This window comes from Melozone crissalis, unplaced genomic scaffold, assembly GCF_028551555.1.
Source record: "Melozone crissalis strain CALT ecotype California unplaced genomic scaffold, PUWL_Pcris_2 ptg000057l_1, whole genome shotgun sequence".
Classification (NCBI taxonomy): domain Eukaryota; kingdom Metazoa; phylum Chordata; class Aves; order Passeriformes; family Passerellidae; genus Melozone; species Melozone crissalis.
Window position 1 is genome coordinate 10,934,553 of NW_026535835.1, and position 17,513 is coordinate 10,952,065.

The 17,513-nt window shown below is 51.8% G+C and overlaps 1 protein-coding gene across 2 annotated transcripts in view; it reads right to left on the reverse strand.

Moving 5' to 3' along the window:
- Positions 1-13,707, reverse strand: part of ACACA (acetyl-CoA carboxylase alpha) — a 100,754-nt gene extending 87,047 nt beyond the window's left edge. The window contains exons 1-3 of one of the 2 annotated variants that reach the window (XM_054287459.1): positions 13,661-13,707; positions 9,551-9,597; positions 8,660-8,912 (exon numbers count right to left, since the gene is read on the reverse strand). In XM_054287459.1, coding sequence (XP_054143434.1) covers positions 8,660-8,886 — 227 coding nt within the window. In that variant the 5' untranslated portion in view covers positions 8,887-8,912; positions 9,551-9,597; positions 13,661-13,707. Of the gene's footprint in view, positions 1-1,690; positions 1,764-8,659; positions 8,913-9,550; positions 9,598-13,660 lie in introns of those variants that run through there. The other variant, XM_054287460.1, reaches the window with a different exon arrangement.
- Between the last annotated feature and the right edge of the window lie 3,806 nt (positions 13,708-17,513).

A 17,513-nucleotide genomic window follows, 5' to 3' on the forward strand; every position in this document is an offset into this window, starting at 1 on the left:
CATGAAGGTTTCCCCATATAGAGCACAGAGCCTCCTCAGCACCTCACCAGGAGCACAGGGACACCCCAGAGCACGGCTGTCCCTGCCAGTGACACCCTGGGACCTGTGCTGGGTCACAAGAACCCCATCCACTCGAGTATCTTATCTCAGAGAGCAGCTGAGAGCCAGAGAAAGGCACAGAACGAGCTCTGTGTGCACAGGTTCAGCCCCTGGTACTTTCCCTTCTTCCACCCAGCTGCACTTGCAGACATTGCCACCAAACTCAGAGCTGTCCCCAAAAGTTCTCACACTGCTGTGAACTCAGCCTGGGAATGCAAGGGCAGGAGAAACAGGCAAGAAAGAGAGCAAAGGTGCAGTTAAGGTTGAATTTCTACTAAGTGGATGCATTTAGGGGGTCAGAGTCTTCCTGGCAAGGAAGGAGCACAGTCCAAGGAGCCAGAGAGGTTCATGCATTACAGGGTTACTGAGAGCAGTCTCAACAAAAACAAGACCAAAATGCCAAGGAGAGGATTTGTGAACATGTTTAAATATGAACTGTCCCATCAAGAAATTACCAAACACAAAGACACTGCTCCAGGCAAAATGTCAACACAGACTGAGGTTCGTAATTCAGGATGCAACAAACATTTGGACATAAACAACTACAGTTTGATTTGTGAGCAAGCCAAGAACACCAAGTTTATTTATCAATAATCACAGGCTGCACACTGTAATCAAAACAGAAGAGTTGGGGGATTTTTTGCAGGATAAGATGGGGTAGAAGCTGGACAGGAGGGAAGAAAGCATGGATCTTTCAAAACAAAACAGAATAAATGCTGAGTTAGTGACTGTCATCCCTATTAACCACCTGCTCACAACTGCCACGTTTTGTGGTGGACAAATTCTCAAAATGCTTTTCTCCCCTTTATTTGTATATATAACATACCTCCATGTTTGTGTATATACCTCTATATGTGCATAGATTATACAAGTATATTTATAAAATACAGTCTCTATATTTATATGTAATTCACCTCCACAGTTGTATATATCTGAAGTTTACCTTTATATTTCTGTACATGAAATATACCAGTGCACAGTGCACAGCCTTGTGCATTTCACTCCCAGCACTGAGATCCAGTGAAGAGATCTCTGAGAAAGTCCCTGTGTAATTTAGCCCCAGACAATGCTGAAATTAATTTAAATATGAACGAGGACACAGGGCGTAGAACTTGTGCAGAACCTCCAACTTGAGCATCCCTGATCCCCCAGCTGAGCTGTGCCCTGGCACCTCTGTCACAGGCTGCATGCACGGAGAGCCCAGGGGATAAAATGAACCCCAGGAACTCAGAGAGCATCCCCAGCACAGAGCCCAGGGGATAAAATGAACCCCAGGAGCTCAGAGAGCATCCCCAGCACAGAGCCCAGGGGATAAAATGAACCCCAGGAGCTCAGAGAGCATCCCCAGCACAGAGCCTCTACCAGAGTTCCAGAGGATAAAATGAACAGCAAGGGCTGAGAGAGCATCCCCAGCCCAGAGCCCAGGGGATGTTCCAGAGGATAAAATGAACATGAGGAGCTCAGAGAGCATCCCCAGCACAGAGCCCAGGGGCTCTGCCAGAGTTCCAGAGGATAAAATGAACCCCAGGAGCTCAGAGAGCATCCCCAGCAGAGCCCAGGCAGGGGAGGCAGGCAGATCAGCCATCCTTACCTCTGCAGCATGTGGTACCTCATCTCCTGACTCTGCTCCGCAGAATCCTCCATGCTGAGTGAGTGAGTGAGTGAGTGAGCAATCAGCGAGCTGGGGCTGCTCACAGCTGCTCCCTGCAGCCCTGCAGCTCACGGAGACGCTGCCGGGAGCCTCCCCGGGCTTCTCCTGCGAGCAGGGCCCATCCCGGGTGCCCCAAGCCCGTCCGCTGTGCGCGGCAGCCCCGGCCGTGCCACCCTGGCGGTGACAGTGACACGGACGGTGACGCAGCACGGGGACCGGCCCCCGTCCGTCCCTCCTTCCCTCCCTCCTGCCGCCAGCGGAGCGGCTGATGGGGCAGGGACAGCCCGGCCGCCGTTACGCAACGAGCAGCGAGTAACGGAATGAGCAAGGCAATAGTAATGAGCCCCAGCGCGGCTGCTCCGAGCACCGGGGCTGCGGGAGATCCCGGAGCGGGGCAGCACCGGCAACGGGCGGCACTGCACCCACGGGCGGCATGCTGCACCCACGGGAGGGATGCGGCACCCACGGGAGGGATGCGGCACCCACGGGAGGAAAGGATGCACCCACGAGAGGGATGCGGCACCCACGGGAGGGATGCGGCACCCACGGGAGGGATGCGGCACCCACGGGAGGAAGAGGAAGGGATGCCGTGCCCAAGGGAGGGGATGCTGCACCCACGGGAGGAAGAGGAAGGGATGCAGTGCCCAAGAGGGGGATGCAGCAGCACCCACGGGAGGGGAGGATGGAGCAGCACCCAAGGGAAGGATGCAGCAGCCGCAGGAGGGATGCAGCAGCGCCCAAGGGAAGGATGCAGGAGCACCAACAGGGAGGAGGATGCAGCAGCACCCAGGGGGATGCAGCACCCATGGGAGGGATGCAGCAGCACCCACTGGAGAGGGGATGCAGCAGCACCCAAGGGAGGGAAGGATGCAGCAGCACCCAAGGGAGGGAAGGATGCAGCAGCACCCAGAGGAATGCTGCACCCAAGGGAGGGATGCAGCAGTACCCACGGGAGGGAGGGATGCAGCACCCACGGGTGAACATCCGATGCAGCACCCACTGGGAACCCTGCCCAGGTGAGCACTCCCCCAGCTGCTGCAGGCTCTGTGACCCCAGGGGTTCAGTGCATTTGCAGGATTGCAACAGCCTGGTTGTAACAGCCCTAGGCATTGCTTGAGCCCTGGAAATCTCCAAAATAGCCCAAACACTTATGCTCACAAAACAAACCCCTCTCTCAAACTTCTCCACATCTCCAGGGTACTTTAACCCCTTAACCCACCGCCTAAGCACAACTAACCTCCTCAACAGAGGACAAAACCTTGCCTCTCACCTAACTGACCTTTCCTGATACAAAACACTCGGCCCAAAAGGACCAGCCAACCTACAACCACAGCAACCAGAGTGGGGCTGTCAGCAGGGGTGGGGAGGGCACAGGGACGGCTCTGAGGGAATGCCACAGGCACTGGTGCAGGCACACACACAGCGTGACACAGCTCCTGCAGGGGAAGCCCTGGCTTGGACCTACAGGTCAAAACAAACGAAACCTGACTCAGCTCTGACATGAGCTGAGCCTCAGGATTTCAGGAATTAAACAAAGGATACAGCACAGAACAGGACCAGCCCTCCCTGCACTGCCTGGCAGGTAACCTCCCTTCCCTGCTAACACACAATGCAGCATCAGCCCAGGCAGGTCTGTAGCCTAAAGCTGGAATATTTACAGAGCCCAAATGGGTACAAGCTGCCAGGATTCCTCCCAGATAACCCAGTGCCAGCAGTTTGGCAGCAGTTCCTTTTTCCTAGCCACACACCTGGCTGCTCACCTGCCGTGCCAGGTGCACTTGGAACAGGAGCATTCCCAGGACACACAGCCCAAATCACAGGACACACATTCCCAGGACACACAGCCCAAATCACTGAGCTTCCCTGCAAGCCCAAAAGCAACACCCTGACACTCAAACATCCACTGAATCCACATCAATCCAGATGAACAGCCAAGTTAAAATCAAATTAATACCCATACTCCAGTTCCTAGAAAGAGCCAAAAGAGCTTTGCTTTTCCATCCTAAAGGAGTATAAAACTTCACATGTTCCCAGAGCAGCAGACAGCCCAAAGGTCTCCAGGTCAAGCCGTGGCACCAAGATAAAAGTGAATAACAACAACAGCAGAGAGTTGTGCAGCAGTGAGAGGAACTGGAGTCCTGGCAGGGAGCCCTGCAGTGCTCAGGTGTTGGACAGATCTGATCTGCACAGCACCAGAATGGACCCTTTTACACCAGCTGGGGCAGGGGGGTGTCTCACATTAAATTCACCTCAGTGAGATTGGTTATCTCTCAGGCAGGAGGATCAGATAAGCGAGCACGTGGCTCTCACACTGGGCTGTCCCAGCCAGGGAATCCCTGCACAATCTCCCAACAATTACTGAATTTAGAGAGGACATGTCTGTTAACTGAGGCTAAAGGGAGCAAAATAACACCAAATTAAGAACACAGCTTCAGAGAGGCAGGCAGAGCTATACAGTGTTTGTTCAGGGAGCAGAGCAGCTTCCAGGGAAGGAAGGAGCTGCAATTCCCATGTGCAATTCCCACCTTATCAGCACAACCAGGCACAGCCACGAGGCCAAACCACCTGTTCTTCCAACAGAGAGAGGAGGAAGTCACCTTTTCACTGCAGGTGGATGAAGTTCATGAGGGCAGGCTCAGGTTGGAAATTAAGCAGAAACTGCTCCCTGTGAGGCTGGGGAGGGCTTGGCACAGGGTGCCCAGAGAAGCTGGGGCTGCCCCATCCCTGGAAGCACCCACAACCAGTTTGGGATAGAGGAAATGTTCCTTCCTCAGAAATCTGCCCACACAGAAGCTCCAGCACAGGGAGAGCCAGAGGGGGAACCTTTTTTGAGGGTAGAGATGAAGGGGAAGCATGACCAGAAAGTTTCCCTGCCCACCTGTGATGTGCCAGCCAAACCAGGCAGGGAGATTCCTTTAGCTGAGGGGCTCAGACAGCACAAACCCAATTCTGTTCGTGCACACAAAGGTGCAGACAGTGCATATTGATCCTGAGCCTGCAGACAGCCTGGAACAGAAGGATTCCTCCATGCAGCAGAGGAGAAATCCCCTTGGAGCAGCCCCACAGCACATCTGTGCCTCCCTGCCCACAGCTGGCCCAAACCACAGCATCAATGCTCCTCAGTGCAGCTCCAGCCACAACCTGCTGGGCTGCAAAGGAATGTTTTCATTCAGAACAGGCTCAAAAGGATCTTTCATTGCACCCAGGGCTCTGTGCAGCCACTCTAAGCAGGCACCTTGTCCCTCTGCCAGGCTGGGCACGCTCAGCCCCTGCTGCCCAGGCTGAAATTGGGGCGTTTGGCCAAATTTCCTTTAGCAGATGATTAGTTCTGCTTAAGCATCCCCATAATTTATTGAGACACCGAGGAGTCCATCCAGTGTTAGGAGCAGCGAGCTAAAACTCTGTGGGCTTCATGTGAGGTAACAGCTGAACTGCATCCAAAAATTTGGCTTTCAGCTGATACAAGTGGATTGTCAGGTGACTGTGCACCCATGTCACTGCTTATGAAACCAGAGCCCTGATGGACAAACACCAGAAGACATCCAGGTTTTGTTCTATTTTAAACAAGAATTTGATACAAGACACCGTCTCGGAAACTAGGAATTAAATTTAGCAATAATCAACAGCGATTTATTAAACAAGACAGATGGGCCCAAAGAACTTTCCAAGTGGCATTTATGGAGGAGTTTACTTAATCTGCCACTAAAACTTCAGAAAGGAGCTCAGCAACTCTGTCACAGGTCACTTCAAGGAAAACTCTCCCAGCAGGGCTGGTTGGAAGTGCTGATGGAAAATTCTGAACTCAGAGACAACACAGGCAGAAAAAAGGAAAAACAAAAAAAAGGCAGGCTTGGATTTATTATTGAAAGGTGCAAAATGCAGCAGAGACCCCCTGAACACCCAGCCTGGGTGGTTACTGTCCCCACACACATTTTTGGGTGCTGATGACCCCCACAGCAATTGGAAGCTCATTTTAACCCTCAGAGCAGCAGCCAGCTGGCACACCTGAAGGTCTGCATGGATGCCCAGGGCAGGAGAGCCCAGAGTGCACAACCTGTCCCGGCAGGAGTGACTTCAGCAACAGCACAAACACTGCCAGATCAATAGGTCACACAAACCTGCCCTCACAGACCCTCTGGCAGCTGAGGAAGTCCTGCATTTTAACTGTAATTGCTCCCTGAGGACTGCCCTGCAGCAAAGCCCCTCACCCCAAACAGAGCCATCTCCATTTTAACCCTGTGGGAAAATCACCAGCAAGTGGAAAAGGTTTTTGGCAACTTCTTCCAAAAGTTATGGTCCCCTGGACCTGCACCTTGTGTCCCAGGGTACAGAACTGCCTGTGAAATCTCCTTTATCACCTGACACAGCGTGGTACCTTTGTGAGCACCCAAAGGAAGCTGGAAGCCAGGGCACCTCTGTCCCATTAAGTGACACAAAGTGACTCCAGGCAAGCTGTTGAACTTGTCTCTGCTGTTGTCTTTGTCTCAGTTTCCCCATCTGCAAACATGATTTAGAAATCTCCTGATGAAAGTGACAACCATCCTGAAAAGCATTTCAGCTCACCTGAGTTTACCTTAGAAAAACAGCCCACAATGCTGTAACTTTTCTATTTGAATTGGCATTTCTCTCCAATTTAACTCAAAAGTCAAGAGTTCCCCAAAGGGGCTGCCAAAGTAAGCAGGTTACAACAGAGGTGCCCAAGGTTGCACACCTATTGCACTCTGGGGCCAGACACTGTCCTGAAAGTTTCTTCCTCTGATATTTCCATTTACACACTTGTGGTTAGGAACAGAAGAAATTGGATGAGCACCTAAGCTGTATATAGTTACAGTTTCCTGCTCCAAAATCACCTTTTGTGCTGCCAGATCGTTGCACCTGGCAGGCTGTGGAAAGGCAGCCCTGTGTAAATTTGCTTTAAGGTTTTGCATCAGTTGTGCAGGTGCCAGCTGGCTGGACATGCCTCAGAGCCATGCACAGAGCAATGTCCCCCCTGTCCCATCTGGGGTTTGGGACTCTGTGATCCCTGAGCTTCTCTCTGAAACTGGGATGGGAAACACCACAAAAAGGAGAGATTATAACCTTTTCACTTTTCCTCAGCCTGCACAAGCAAAGGAACCAGTAAAACACAAAACAAGGATTAGCTGGTTGGTTTAGATAATATTGTATAAAATATTATATAAATATGATGTTTTATATTTACATATATAGTTGTGTAAATATAAACTGGTCAGGAAACTTGCTGGAATCGAAATTCCTTCAAAAGCAGCACAGCAGAGGCAGTGAGGGGCTGTCCAGTGAACCTGGAGTGGGATCCACTCTGTCCTGGGTGTTCCTGGGATGGGGAGGCACAGGCACACAGAGCCTGAACCTCCTGGAATATGGCAAACAAATGAAGGGTCCATGGGAGAGTGAAGCCAGGCTGCAGGACTCCAGGCTTTACTGCAACCAGCACCATTTTCCCTGTTCTAACCAAAAAAATTCCAGTACGGAGCCACTGATCCAACTCGCTGCCAATTCCCTGGCTACACTGGAAGCAGCAAATCCATGCAAAGACAAAACAGGCAAATGTTGTTCTGGTCTCAACAAACAGGGCCCAGAAAAACCACACATGAGTGAAAACTTGAAATATCTCAGTGAAAACACTTCCGTTTTCTGAAAGCCAGGACAAGACAGGCAAGGAATCTAGGCACAAATATTTCACTAAAACCAAAGGAAAATCAAAGGGTTTGATACAGACAAACATAGAGGAGGTCATTTAGAAACAGAATGCCAGAGTGACACTTGAAACCAAACACAGGTATAAAGCTGAATTTTGGATTATCTTTGGACAGGGTAAAAAAGACTGGGGAACTTTTACTATTTTATTTAATAAAGAACTTTGATTTAACCATGTATCTGTACCTCATGTGGCTTAACTATTTTATTAAATGGAGAATTTTGATTTAGCTATGTATCCATACTTCACATGGCTTAACCATTTTATTTAATGGAGAACTGACTTAACTATGTGTCCTTACCTCACGTGGCTTAACTATTTTATTTGAGAACTTGGATTTAACTCTGTGTCCGTACCTCATGTGAGAACTTTGATTTACCTCTGTATCCATACCTCACATGTCTTAACTATTTTATTTAATGGAGAACTTTGATTTAACCATGTATCCATACCTCATGTGGGTTAACTATTTTATTTGATGGAGAACTTTGAATTAACTCTGTTATCCGTACCTTATGTGGCTGAACTATTTTATTTAATGGAGAACTTTGATTTAACTCTGTATCCATACCTTATGCAGCTTATCTAATGGAAAATGGAGAACTTGGATTTAACTCTGTATCCATAACTCATGTGGGTTAACTATTTTATTTGAGAACTTTGATTTAACTCTATCCATACCTCATGTGGGTTAACTATTTTATCTAATGGAGAATTTTGATTTAACTGTGTCCATACCTCATGTGGGTTAACTATTTTATTTAATTGAGAACTTTGATTTAACTCTATCCATACCTTATGTGGGTTAACTATTTTATCTAATAGAGAATTTTGATTTAACTGTGCCCACACCTCATGTGGGTTAACTATTTTATCTAATAGAGAATTTTGATTTAACTGTGCCCATACCTCATGTGGGTTAACTATTTTATCTAATGGAGAATTTTGATGTAACTGTGCTCATACCTCATGTGGGTTTAACTATTTTATCTAATGGAGAATTTTGATGTAACTGTGCCCACACCTCACGTGGGTTAACTATTTATTTAATAGAGAATTTTGATGTAACTGTGCCCATACCTCATGTGGGTTAACTATTTTATCTAATGGAGAATTTTGATGTAACTGTGCCCACACCTCACGTGGGTTAACTATTTATTTAATAGAGAATTTTGATGTAACTGTGCCCATACCTCATGTGGCTGGCCAGGCCATCCTGAGCGTTGGGGAGCCCCAGGTCCGAGAGGGAGTCAGAGCAGACTGAGGCAGGGGACAGGGACCTCTCCTTCTCCTCCAGCAGGTCCAGCTTCACCAGGGAGCTGGTCTCATCCTCAGAGTTGTCCTCGGACACGGAGCCGATGATGAAGCGCGAGTGAGCGTTGGCATCCGCAGCCTTGCTGGCCTCTGAGGAATCCTCCATGGCTGCCCCAAACTGGGCTCTCAGCACTGCAGGACAAAGGACAAAGCCAAACCCGAGTGAACAGCCACCCCTGGAGGGCAAAGCAAGGGGCACTGGTGGGAAATGCAACGTTAAAAGGGCAGAGCTGAGCCCTGAGTGCGGGATCAAAACCGGCTCTGCTCCAAGCACTGATTTCCCTGCTTGCACAAGGACTCTGAGATTCACAAGCTGCAGAACCTCCCACCTCAGACAAAGCTGCAGGAGGCATTAAAGGAAAAAAAAAACCCACCAAAATAACCCCACACACCAGACCAAAACCTACAGACAAAGGCAGGGGACTCCGAGTATCAAAATTTACAGGGTCAGAGAATCTCTGACTGGTTTGGGTTGAAAGGGACCTTAAATCTCATTTCATCCCCTACACTTCCACCAGTCCAGGCTGCTCCTGGCCTTGGACACTCCCAGGGATGGGTCTGTTCCAGTATTCCAGCAGGGAATGAAAGCATTTTCTTAAAAGTCAAAAGAGTAATTTCAACTGAGAAAGGAAAACAAGGAACACCCCAGAGCACAAAGGTGGGATGGGGAATAAACGTTTGATCCCCCTGCTCTGGCTGACTTTGCTGCACTCCCATGGCAGCTCCAGCCAGCTGCAAACACACCACTGGGAACTGAGGAGGGCACTCACCTCTGGATATCCGTGCAATCTGCGCACTGAGCCACTTCCAAAACGAACTGGAAAGGAAAAGAATTGGGAAGTAAACATCAGGGTTATAATGAACATACCCCATGTGTGTTTTCCTATTTACACAGTCAAAACCACCCCAAAAAAAAACCCCACAGGCACTCCACAGGCTGGCAGGCTTGCTCCAGGCACAGACTAACCCAGGAGCTAAACCTGCAGTGCCCAAATCCAGCCCTGGCAGGTCCTGCTGGTCCATCCTTCTGGAATCTTCTGAGACCTGCCAGGAACAGCGGGGTGTGCCAGCACTATCCACTGGTACCAAACCTCTCCCGTCCCCTTCTGGCTGCTTCCAGCTGAACCCCAGCGAGGGAAAGGCTCATCAGCCCTGCTAATTAGAGCCCCGTTAGCCAAGGGTGCAGCACCAAAACCTGGCCCGTGGTGTCACAGCAATGGTGGTGTCACAGCAATGGGACACGATGGGGCCTTAACAAGGCCCAGAGGGGTATTTATAGGCAGAGCAATCCCCAGACACCCCACTGCTGCTCCCCATCAGGGACTGAGAGCTGAGAACCCATCCAACTGGCTCACGCACTCCTGCCACCGAGGTGCCTGGCTGAGTTACTCAGATCCAATCCCGTGTTGACATCACTCCTCCCACAAACTCCACTTGCCCTGTGGCCACGGGCACTTCATTTGGCAGAGGCATCATTAACCATTTTATAACTGAAAAGACACAAATATCTGTCTGACATGGACATTAAAAGCATTAAAAAAAATGTATTTTTTGAGGGTAGAGATGAGAAGAAGGGGAAGCATGACCAGGAAGTTTCCCTGTGCACCTGTGATGTGCAAGCTCAACCAGGCAGGGAGATTCTTTAGCTGAGGGGCTCAGAGAGCACAAATCCAATTTTGTTTGTGCATACAAAGATGCAGACAGTATTTATGTGGATATTTATCCTGGCAGCAGATCTCTCCTCAAGTTTTTCATCCAGACACATTTACTGTTGGCACCGAAGAGGCTGGGATGCAGCCAAACTAACTTCAGCCCAACTTCATTGAAGAAAACCTTTCCTCATTTCAATAACTAATACGTTAATGAGCAAGTTTCAAGGATTTGGGGTTTTTCAGAAGCAGAGGAGCAGGAAGGGAGGTGTTTCACTCAAATATTCCATGAGAAACCATCCACCCAAGGCAGGCATTGCCATGCTCACCCAAGTTCACTCCGGCACCTCGTTTGTCCGACTCAGCTCCCAAAAACCAGGATAATATCCACGAAACCCCACTCAGGTCCATTTCCCAAGGCACTTCCCAGCCCTGGGAGCCAGTCCCACAGGCAGCAGTTCCACTGGGGTTGTGCAATCAGTGCTGGGGTGATAAGCTTGGCTTGTTCTCAGCACACCGAGAGGCCTCGTTCATATTTAAATTAATTTCACCATTGTCTGGGGCTAAATTACACAGGGATTTTTCTCAGGGGTCTCCTCACTGGATTTCAGCGCTGGGAGTGAAATGCACAGGGCTGTGCACTGGTAAATTTCACATACAGAAATATACAGGTAAACTTCAGATATTTACAACTATGCAGGTGAATTACATATAAATATAGAGGTGTGCAACATACACAAAAATACACTTACATTAGCTAGACTCATATAGAGGCATATTTTATAAATATACTTGTATTATATATAGAGGTATATTTTATAAATATACTTGCACTATCTATACACATACAAAGGTACATATACCAATACAGAGGTATGTTACACATATACAAATAAAGGGGTATACTTATGTACTTATATATACAAATAAAGGGGTATATTTATGTACTCTATATATATAAATAAAGGGGTATATTTATGCACCCTATATATATAAATAAAGGGGTACATTTATGCATATATGAGCTCCCTGCTCCAGGCAAATCAGCTCCACTGCCAGCAGGTGTCCAGGCATCCAACACCCAAATAAATCCGTGCTACCAGCAGGGAAAACTCTGCAACCCAAACCCAGAGAGTGCCCAAGGCAAATCCAGCCCCACTTCACTCCTCCACAGCTCTGCTGCTACCATTACTCACATCTTTGGCTTGACCCTGAAATGCACTGGTAAGAATACCAGACTTGAGAAGTTTTCTAACAGCCTCACCTTAAAATCACTTTTAATTCTGTAAAAATATACCCAGGCATGAAACTTGGGCAATGACAGGTGGGAATTAAAGTTGCTTGTTTTTCTCTAACCATTCCATGTATTCATAGTATTTCAGTGGGCTCTTTCAAAAAAATTACAGTAACACTTCTATCATATTGATGTGGCACATGAAAAGGAAATTAATAAAACTAGATAAAAGGAGCTGTGCTTAAATGCCTCCTGATTAGAGCTGTGGCATTGCTGAACAACCTGAATCACTTCAAAGTGATGAAATGGATTTGTGCTCTCACCTGGAGAAACACAGAAAACAACGGAGCAAAACAAAGGTAAAGCCAAATGAAAACGGCAAAAAGCAGCAGAGTGCTCACCTGTACCAGGGCTGGGGGGGCAGTTCCAGCTCGGGAGAGAAGGGAGACTCCTGCAGCACAGGGTCCCCGCTCCGAACACCCCAGTGCTCCCTGGCCACGCTGTTTTAACGCCCCCGCGGCTGCCCCACCTGGGCCTGCCCCACCTGGGCCTGCCCTCCTGGTTAATCATTGAGCATTGCCTCATCCCCGGCCCCAAACACGGCCCAGGAGCGCTCCAAGGGCTCCTCACAACCGCCCCGGGCACAGAGAGAGCCAAAGGAGATGGATGGAGGGTGCCCAGAGGAGGGACAGGGCATGGGAAGGGTCTCACGGCAGAGCTGGGGGTTTGTCCAGCTGGAGCACACTGAGGGACACTCGCCAGGGGCTGCAGCTCCCAACTCTGCTCCCTGTGAGCCAAAGGAGCAGCTGGGGCTGTGCCGGGGCAGGGCTAGGATGGGTATGAGGGGACAAACAACTACCTAGAACCTTCCACCTGTGGATGTAGAATGACAGAATCGTGGAACTCCTGAGCTGGGAGGGACACACAGGATCATCCGGGCCAGCTCAGACACCCCAAAATCCCACCCCGGGCATCCCTGGCAGCCTCGGGGCCGTGCCCTGGGGAGCCTGGGCAGTGCCAGCACCCTCCAGGGAAAAGCTGTTTCCCATTATCCAGCCCAAACCTCCAGAGAGCAACATAAGAGCCTGTATTTACAGCTATCCCAGTCTGCTGAAAGACTCGAGACTGGCTGAATCCCACTGTCTTGGAGAGATTTTGGCATCACTCAAACACTTTGCTGAACATTTCCTGCCTGCTAAACTGGAACAGACTCCACTCACGCTTCAGATACTTTCAAACACAGCACTTCTTCTCATTCTAAACTTCTTCAAGAATATTTAAGAGAATGGAAGGGCAAGAACAAATATTGGTTTGCCAATCTGCTTTTAAAACTTGACTGGTTTGAGCATCTCAGGGCTGCTCTCAGCCCCTCGGCGGGACCGGACCCAGAGAGTTCCCAGGATCCCGAAACTGCCCCGGGACAGCGGCTGGGTGGCACGGAGCAGGGACGGGACGGAGCAGGGACGGGACGGAGCAGGGACGGGACGGAGCAGGGATAGGACGGAGCAGGGATGCCCAGCCCCGGTCCCGGCCCAGCCCAGCCCGGCCCGTCGGTGCCGGACTCCCCGCCGCCCACGTGCTGCTCCTTTCAGGCCGCGGGGAACCGGCGAGGCCACGCGAGACACGGCACCGGCTGAGCGCGGCCCGGGCCCGCCCGGCGGAGCGCGGGGAACCGGGAGGGAACCGGGAGGGAACCGGGCGGCGGCTGCTGCGGCGGGAGGGGCGGCTCCGGCCCGGGAGACCCCCGCCCGTCCCGGCCCGGCCCGGCCCGGCACGCCGCCATCTCCCGCCGGCACAGCTCGGCATGGCACGGCATGGCCCGGCCGCCTCCCGCCGGCGCGGCGCCCGGCCAGGTCCCGCCCGCCCGGCACGGCATGGCCCGGCCATCTCCCGCGGCACGGCACGGCCCCGCCCAGCCCCGCGCGCCGCCGCCGCCGGTGCCGCGAGCCCCCCGCGCTCCCGGCAGCCCCCCCACCCCGGCGCGGCCCCGCCCTCACCTCACGGTGCCGGTGCAGCGGAGCCGCCGCGGGCCCCGGCCTGGCGCTCCCCGCCACGGCCCCGCCCCGGGCCCGCCCCGCGCCCGCCGGGCCCCGCCCCCGCACCGCCCCCCGGTGGTGTGATCGGGGTTACCTCGGGTCAGGCCCCGCGCGCCCCGCCCCGCGCGCGCCCCGCCCCGCCCCGCTCCCATTGGCTGCCGCCCGGGCCGCGGCGGGGGGCGTGACCAATGGGGAGGTGCCGCGGGGGCGGGGCCCGTGGGGCGATGCCCGTGGCCTGAGAGACGGGCGGGGCCGCGCCGGGGCTCGAACCCGCGATCCCCGGGACAGCCGCGACCCTCGGGGCAACCGAGACAGCCGAGACCCCCGGGGCAGCCGAGACTCCCGGGACCGCCGGGACAGCCGGGACAGCCGGAGCATCGCTCCTGGGAGGGAAGGCCGAGAGGGCTGGGCCTGCTCAGCCTCGACACGAGGTGACCAAAGGGACCTCGGCAGTGCCCATCGGTGTCCATGGTGGGGGCCAAGCTGGAGCAGGCTCCTCTCGGTGGTGCCCGGCAACAGCACGAGGGAACACGGGCAGGGACTGATGCACACAAAGCTCCACCTGAACACAAGGAAGAGCTTTTCTGTGCAGGTGATGGTGTGCGGGAACAGAGACCAGCCAGGGTGTGAGTGTCCTGAATGGAGATATTTAGATACTCCAGCATGGTCTGGAGCAGCCTGTGCTGTGTGCTCTGCCGTGACCCTCCTGCAGCAGGGACAGCACCAGGTGCCCCGTGGGTAGGTGGCAGCAGCAGTCCCCGGGCTGTCCCTGCACACGAGGGGCCCGCGTGGCTGGGGGACGCTGCCCTGTCCCCGCCTTGGCACAGGCAGGAGGACAGGGCTGATAACAGGTGCTGAGGGCACGGCCAAGCAGGGCCAGGCACTGCCAGCGCCTCTCCTGCCTGGCTCTGACCTTCAGCTGCTTGTTCTGCTGACAGACAATGGTTTAAAGAACTCCTCCTCCTCCTTCTTTTCACATTTTGTGTTTTATTTGAAGTCTGCGCCGTTACAGGGTCGCTGAAATTCAAATGGAAGGAGTAACACGAGTTTAGATGCTAAAGCTGCTGGATCTGGTGAGCTGTGCAGGCTGATCCTGCTGCAGGTGCCCCAGGATCTGCACAAAGTGGGATCCACTGCTCCCAAATACAGATCATTCCCACCAAGGCGGTGGTTAGCAGGTGTGAGACTGCAGGAAACTGCACATCATGGGATGGGTGCCCACTGCAGGCAAGGAATACCCAGAAAATCCAATTTGGGGCTTTGGAGTTAATACAATTATTGAGGGAACAGAGCATATTCTCACATCCACTGGACTAAATCTGGAAAATCTGTGCATGGACAGTTTTATTCATACCTCTGTAGGCATAAATGCATAGCTACAGATGTGTGTTTCACACAAAGAATCCTCCTCTCAGTGAGTATTTCATGGAGGAGCTCAAGAGAAGGGTTTGGTGTTGGTTAATCCTCTCAGTGCTAAATCCCAAGTGCTGCAGGAGTGAGGGGGAGTGCTTGGCTTGCTGAGGGGCTGGTCCCAAATCACTGATAATAACCACATACAGAACTTACCAAACCAGAGATTACAACAGGCTCTGAGTTCATGCTGGCTGCTGCTCCCAGAGCTCCAGGCCTGCTAAAACCTGCACCTGCACTCTGCCTGCCCAGCCCAGCACATCCAGCCAGCTCCAAACGCTGTCCAAACACTGCTGGGGAGGGATTGCCTCACTCTCTGAAATCTGCAGCAACTCCTCCAGTCAAGGGCACACAGAGACATGAACACGTGGAAAAGAGAGAGTTAAAGACATTAGCCTTAAAAATCCAGCGTGGCTTTGGATTTGGAAGGAAATAAAATAAAGAATTTGTTATTTTTTGGGCTGTGAAGATGGTGGAGGGTCTGGAGGAGAAGGCATGTGAGGAGAGGCTGAGGCCACTGCAATGATCAGCTGGGGGACAGTGAGGCTGATCCTTGTGGGGCCCTTTCAACTCAGGAGATTCCATGAAATTCAACTGGTCACAGTGGAGGGGTCCCCATGCCTGGATGTGGCCTTTTCCACATAACAATCCAGGTCTTTTCCTACATAACAATCCTGGATTCAAGTCTGGGCAGGAATAATCTGTGTTTCAATTGTTTCACAGGGTTCACACACACTTTGCAATGGGTTTCTTTCAACTGTTTGAATCATAACCATGTCCTGCTTTGCAGGAGGGGTGGTAAATGCACCTGACCCCTTTCCCTGTCCTGCCCCAAAACTGGCCACAGTTATTGACTCTCATCCATGATTCCAAGCACGTGCACTGGGAACTCATGCCCCTCTGCTCTCTCAAAAAAAGGAAGTTCAGCCTGAGTTAACAAACCCCAAAACACACGGGGGAAATGTTTTTACCTCTGGTGACGCCAAGTGCTGGTCCCACCTCTCCTGACCAGGCTCTGGTGACAGCCCCAGTGCAAACACAGCCCAGATCAGCCCGGGTGAGGGGTCGGTGACACTGCCAGCCTGGCACCAAGGAACACAGAGAAAGGTCAGATCGCCTTTTAAAGCCAAACACCAGCCCTCCACTGGCTCTTGTTTTTAACACAAACATCTGAATTTAAATAATACCAGTGCCTACGAGAAAGTGTTCTGGATTCTCTGGAGCCGCGGCCAATTGAAACGTCAGCGTTTATTTGGGATTGAACAGAAATATTTCGTCCTCCCATGCTGGGGGACACACACGTGTGGTTAGCGAGCAGTCCAAAGGCAGGAGCTGTGCAGGAAAAGGTGATTTCCATCGCCACCGTGTGTCCCAGGCAGAAAACGCCACAAAAACTTCTCCCAACAGCGCCGAGAAATCCCTCCGAGAGCAGGGAGAGAGAGGCCTGATAATGCTCCCCATGATTTCTGTGTGTGTGGCCTCTGGGTTTGAACCACAAAACTGTTGTGTTTCACCTGGGGCTCGGCCTGCACTCCTGCACTGGGCTGCAGGGGAGCACAAATTATCAGCAAATAATTCCAAATAGCAAATGAAAGTGACCTCACTCACTAAAACCTCTGGGTAGCAGCGTGTGAGCACTGAATTCATCCCAGAGTATCCACCTGGATCTTCCTGGAGTGCAGCTGGAGGGACAAACAGGTTGGGAGTTGAGCTGAGACCCTTTGGATAAACCTCTAAGACTCCATGGATTTTTAATATTCTTTATAAATATTTTTTCATTCCCATGCCAGAGGCATAACAGGAAGCCCCTCAGCACTGAAATACCTCAAGTTCACAGAAAGCTGCAGGCTCCAGGACAGCATTTTTACCTTGCAGATGCATCACCTTTCCTGAGAACAGCAGGAACCAGATCCCCACAGGCTGATTCCTTCCCTTAACCACCCAGAGTCCTGACTCCCAGATGCAGGAAAAACCTGTTAGCAGAAGCAATAAATATTTCATTGACATTCCACACTTTGCCTCTCCCAAATTCTAATTTTTTTCCCATAATTTTTCACACCCAAAAGGAAAAGGAAATAGTTGCCAGCGTTTTTAGTCTTGTTGGTAAATAGTCCAGACAAGGAGCAGAGATGGACAGGGAGGAATGGCTCAGACTGCCAGAGGGCAGGGTCAGACGGAATACTGGGAAGGAGCTCTGCCCTGTGAGGGTGGGCAGGCCCTGGCACAGGCTCCACATCCCTGGCAGTGCCCAGGGCCAGGCTGGACAGGTTTGGAGCACCTGGGCCAGTGGAAGGTGTCCGTGCCATGGCAGGGGTGGCACTGGGTGATCCTGAAGGTTCATCCACCCAAACCGCTCCGGGATTCTGTCCGTTCTATCTGTTTTAATCCCCCACAGGGCCCGTTC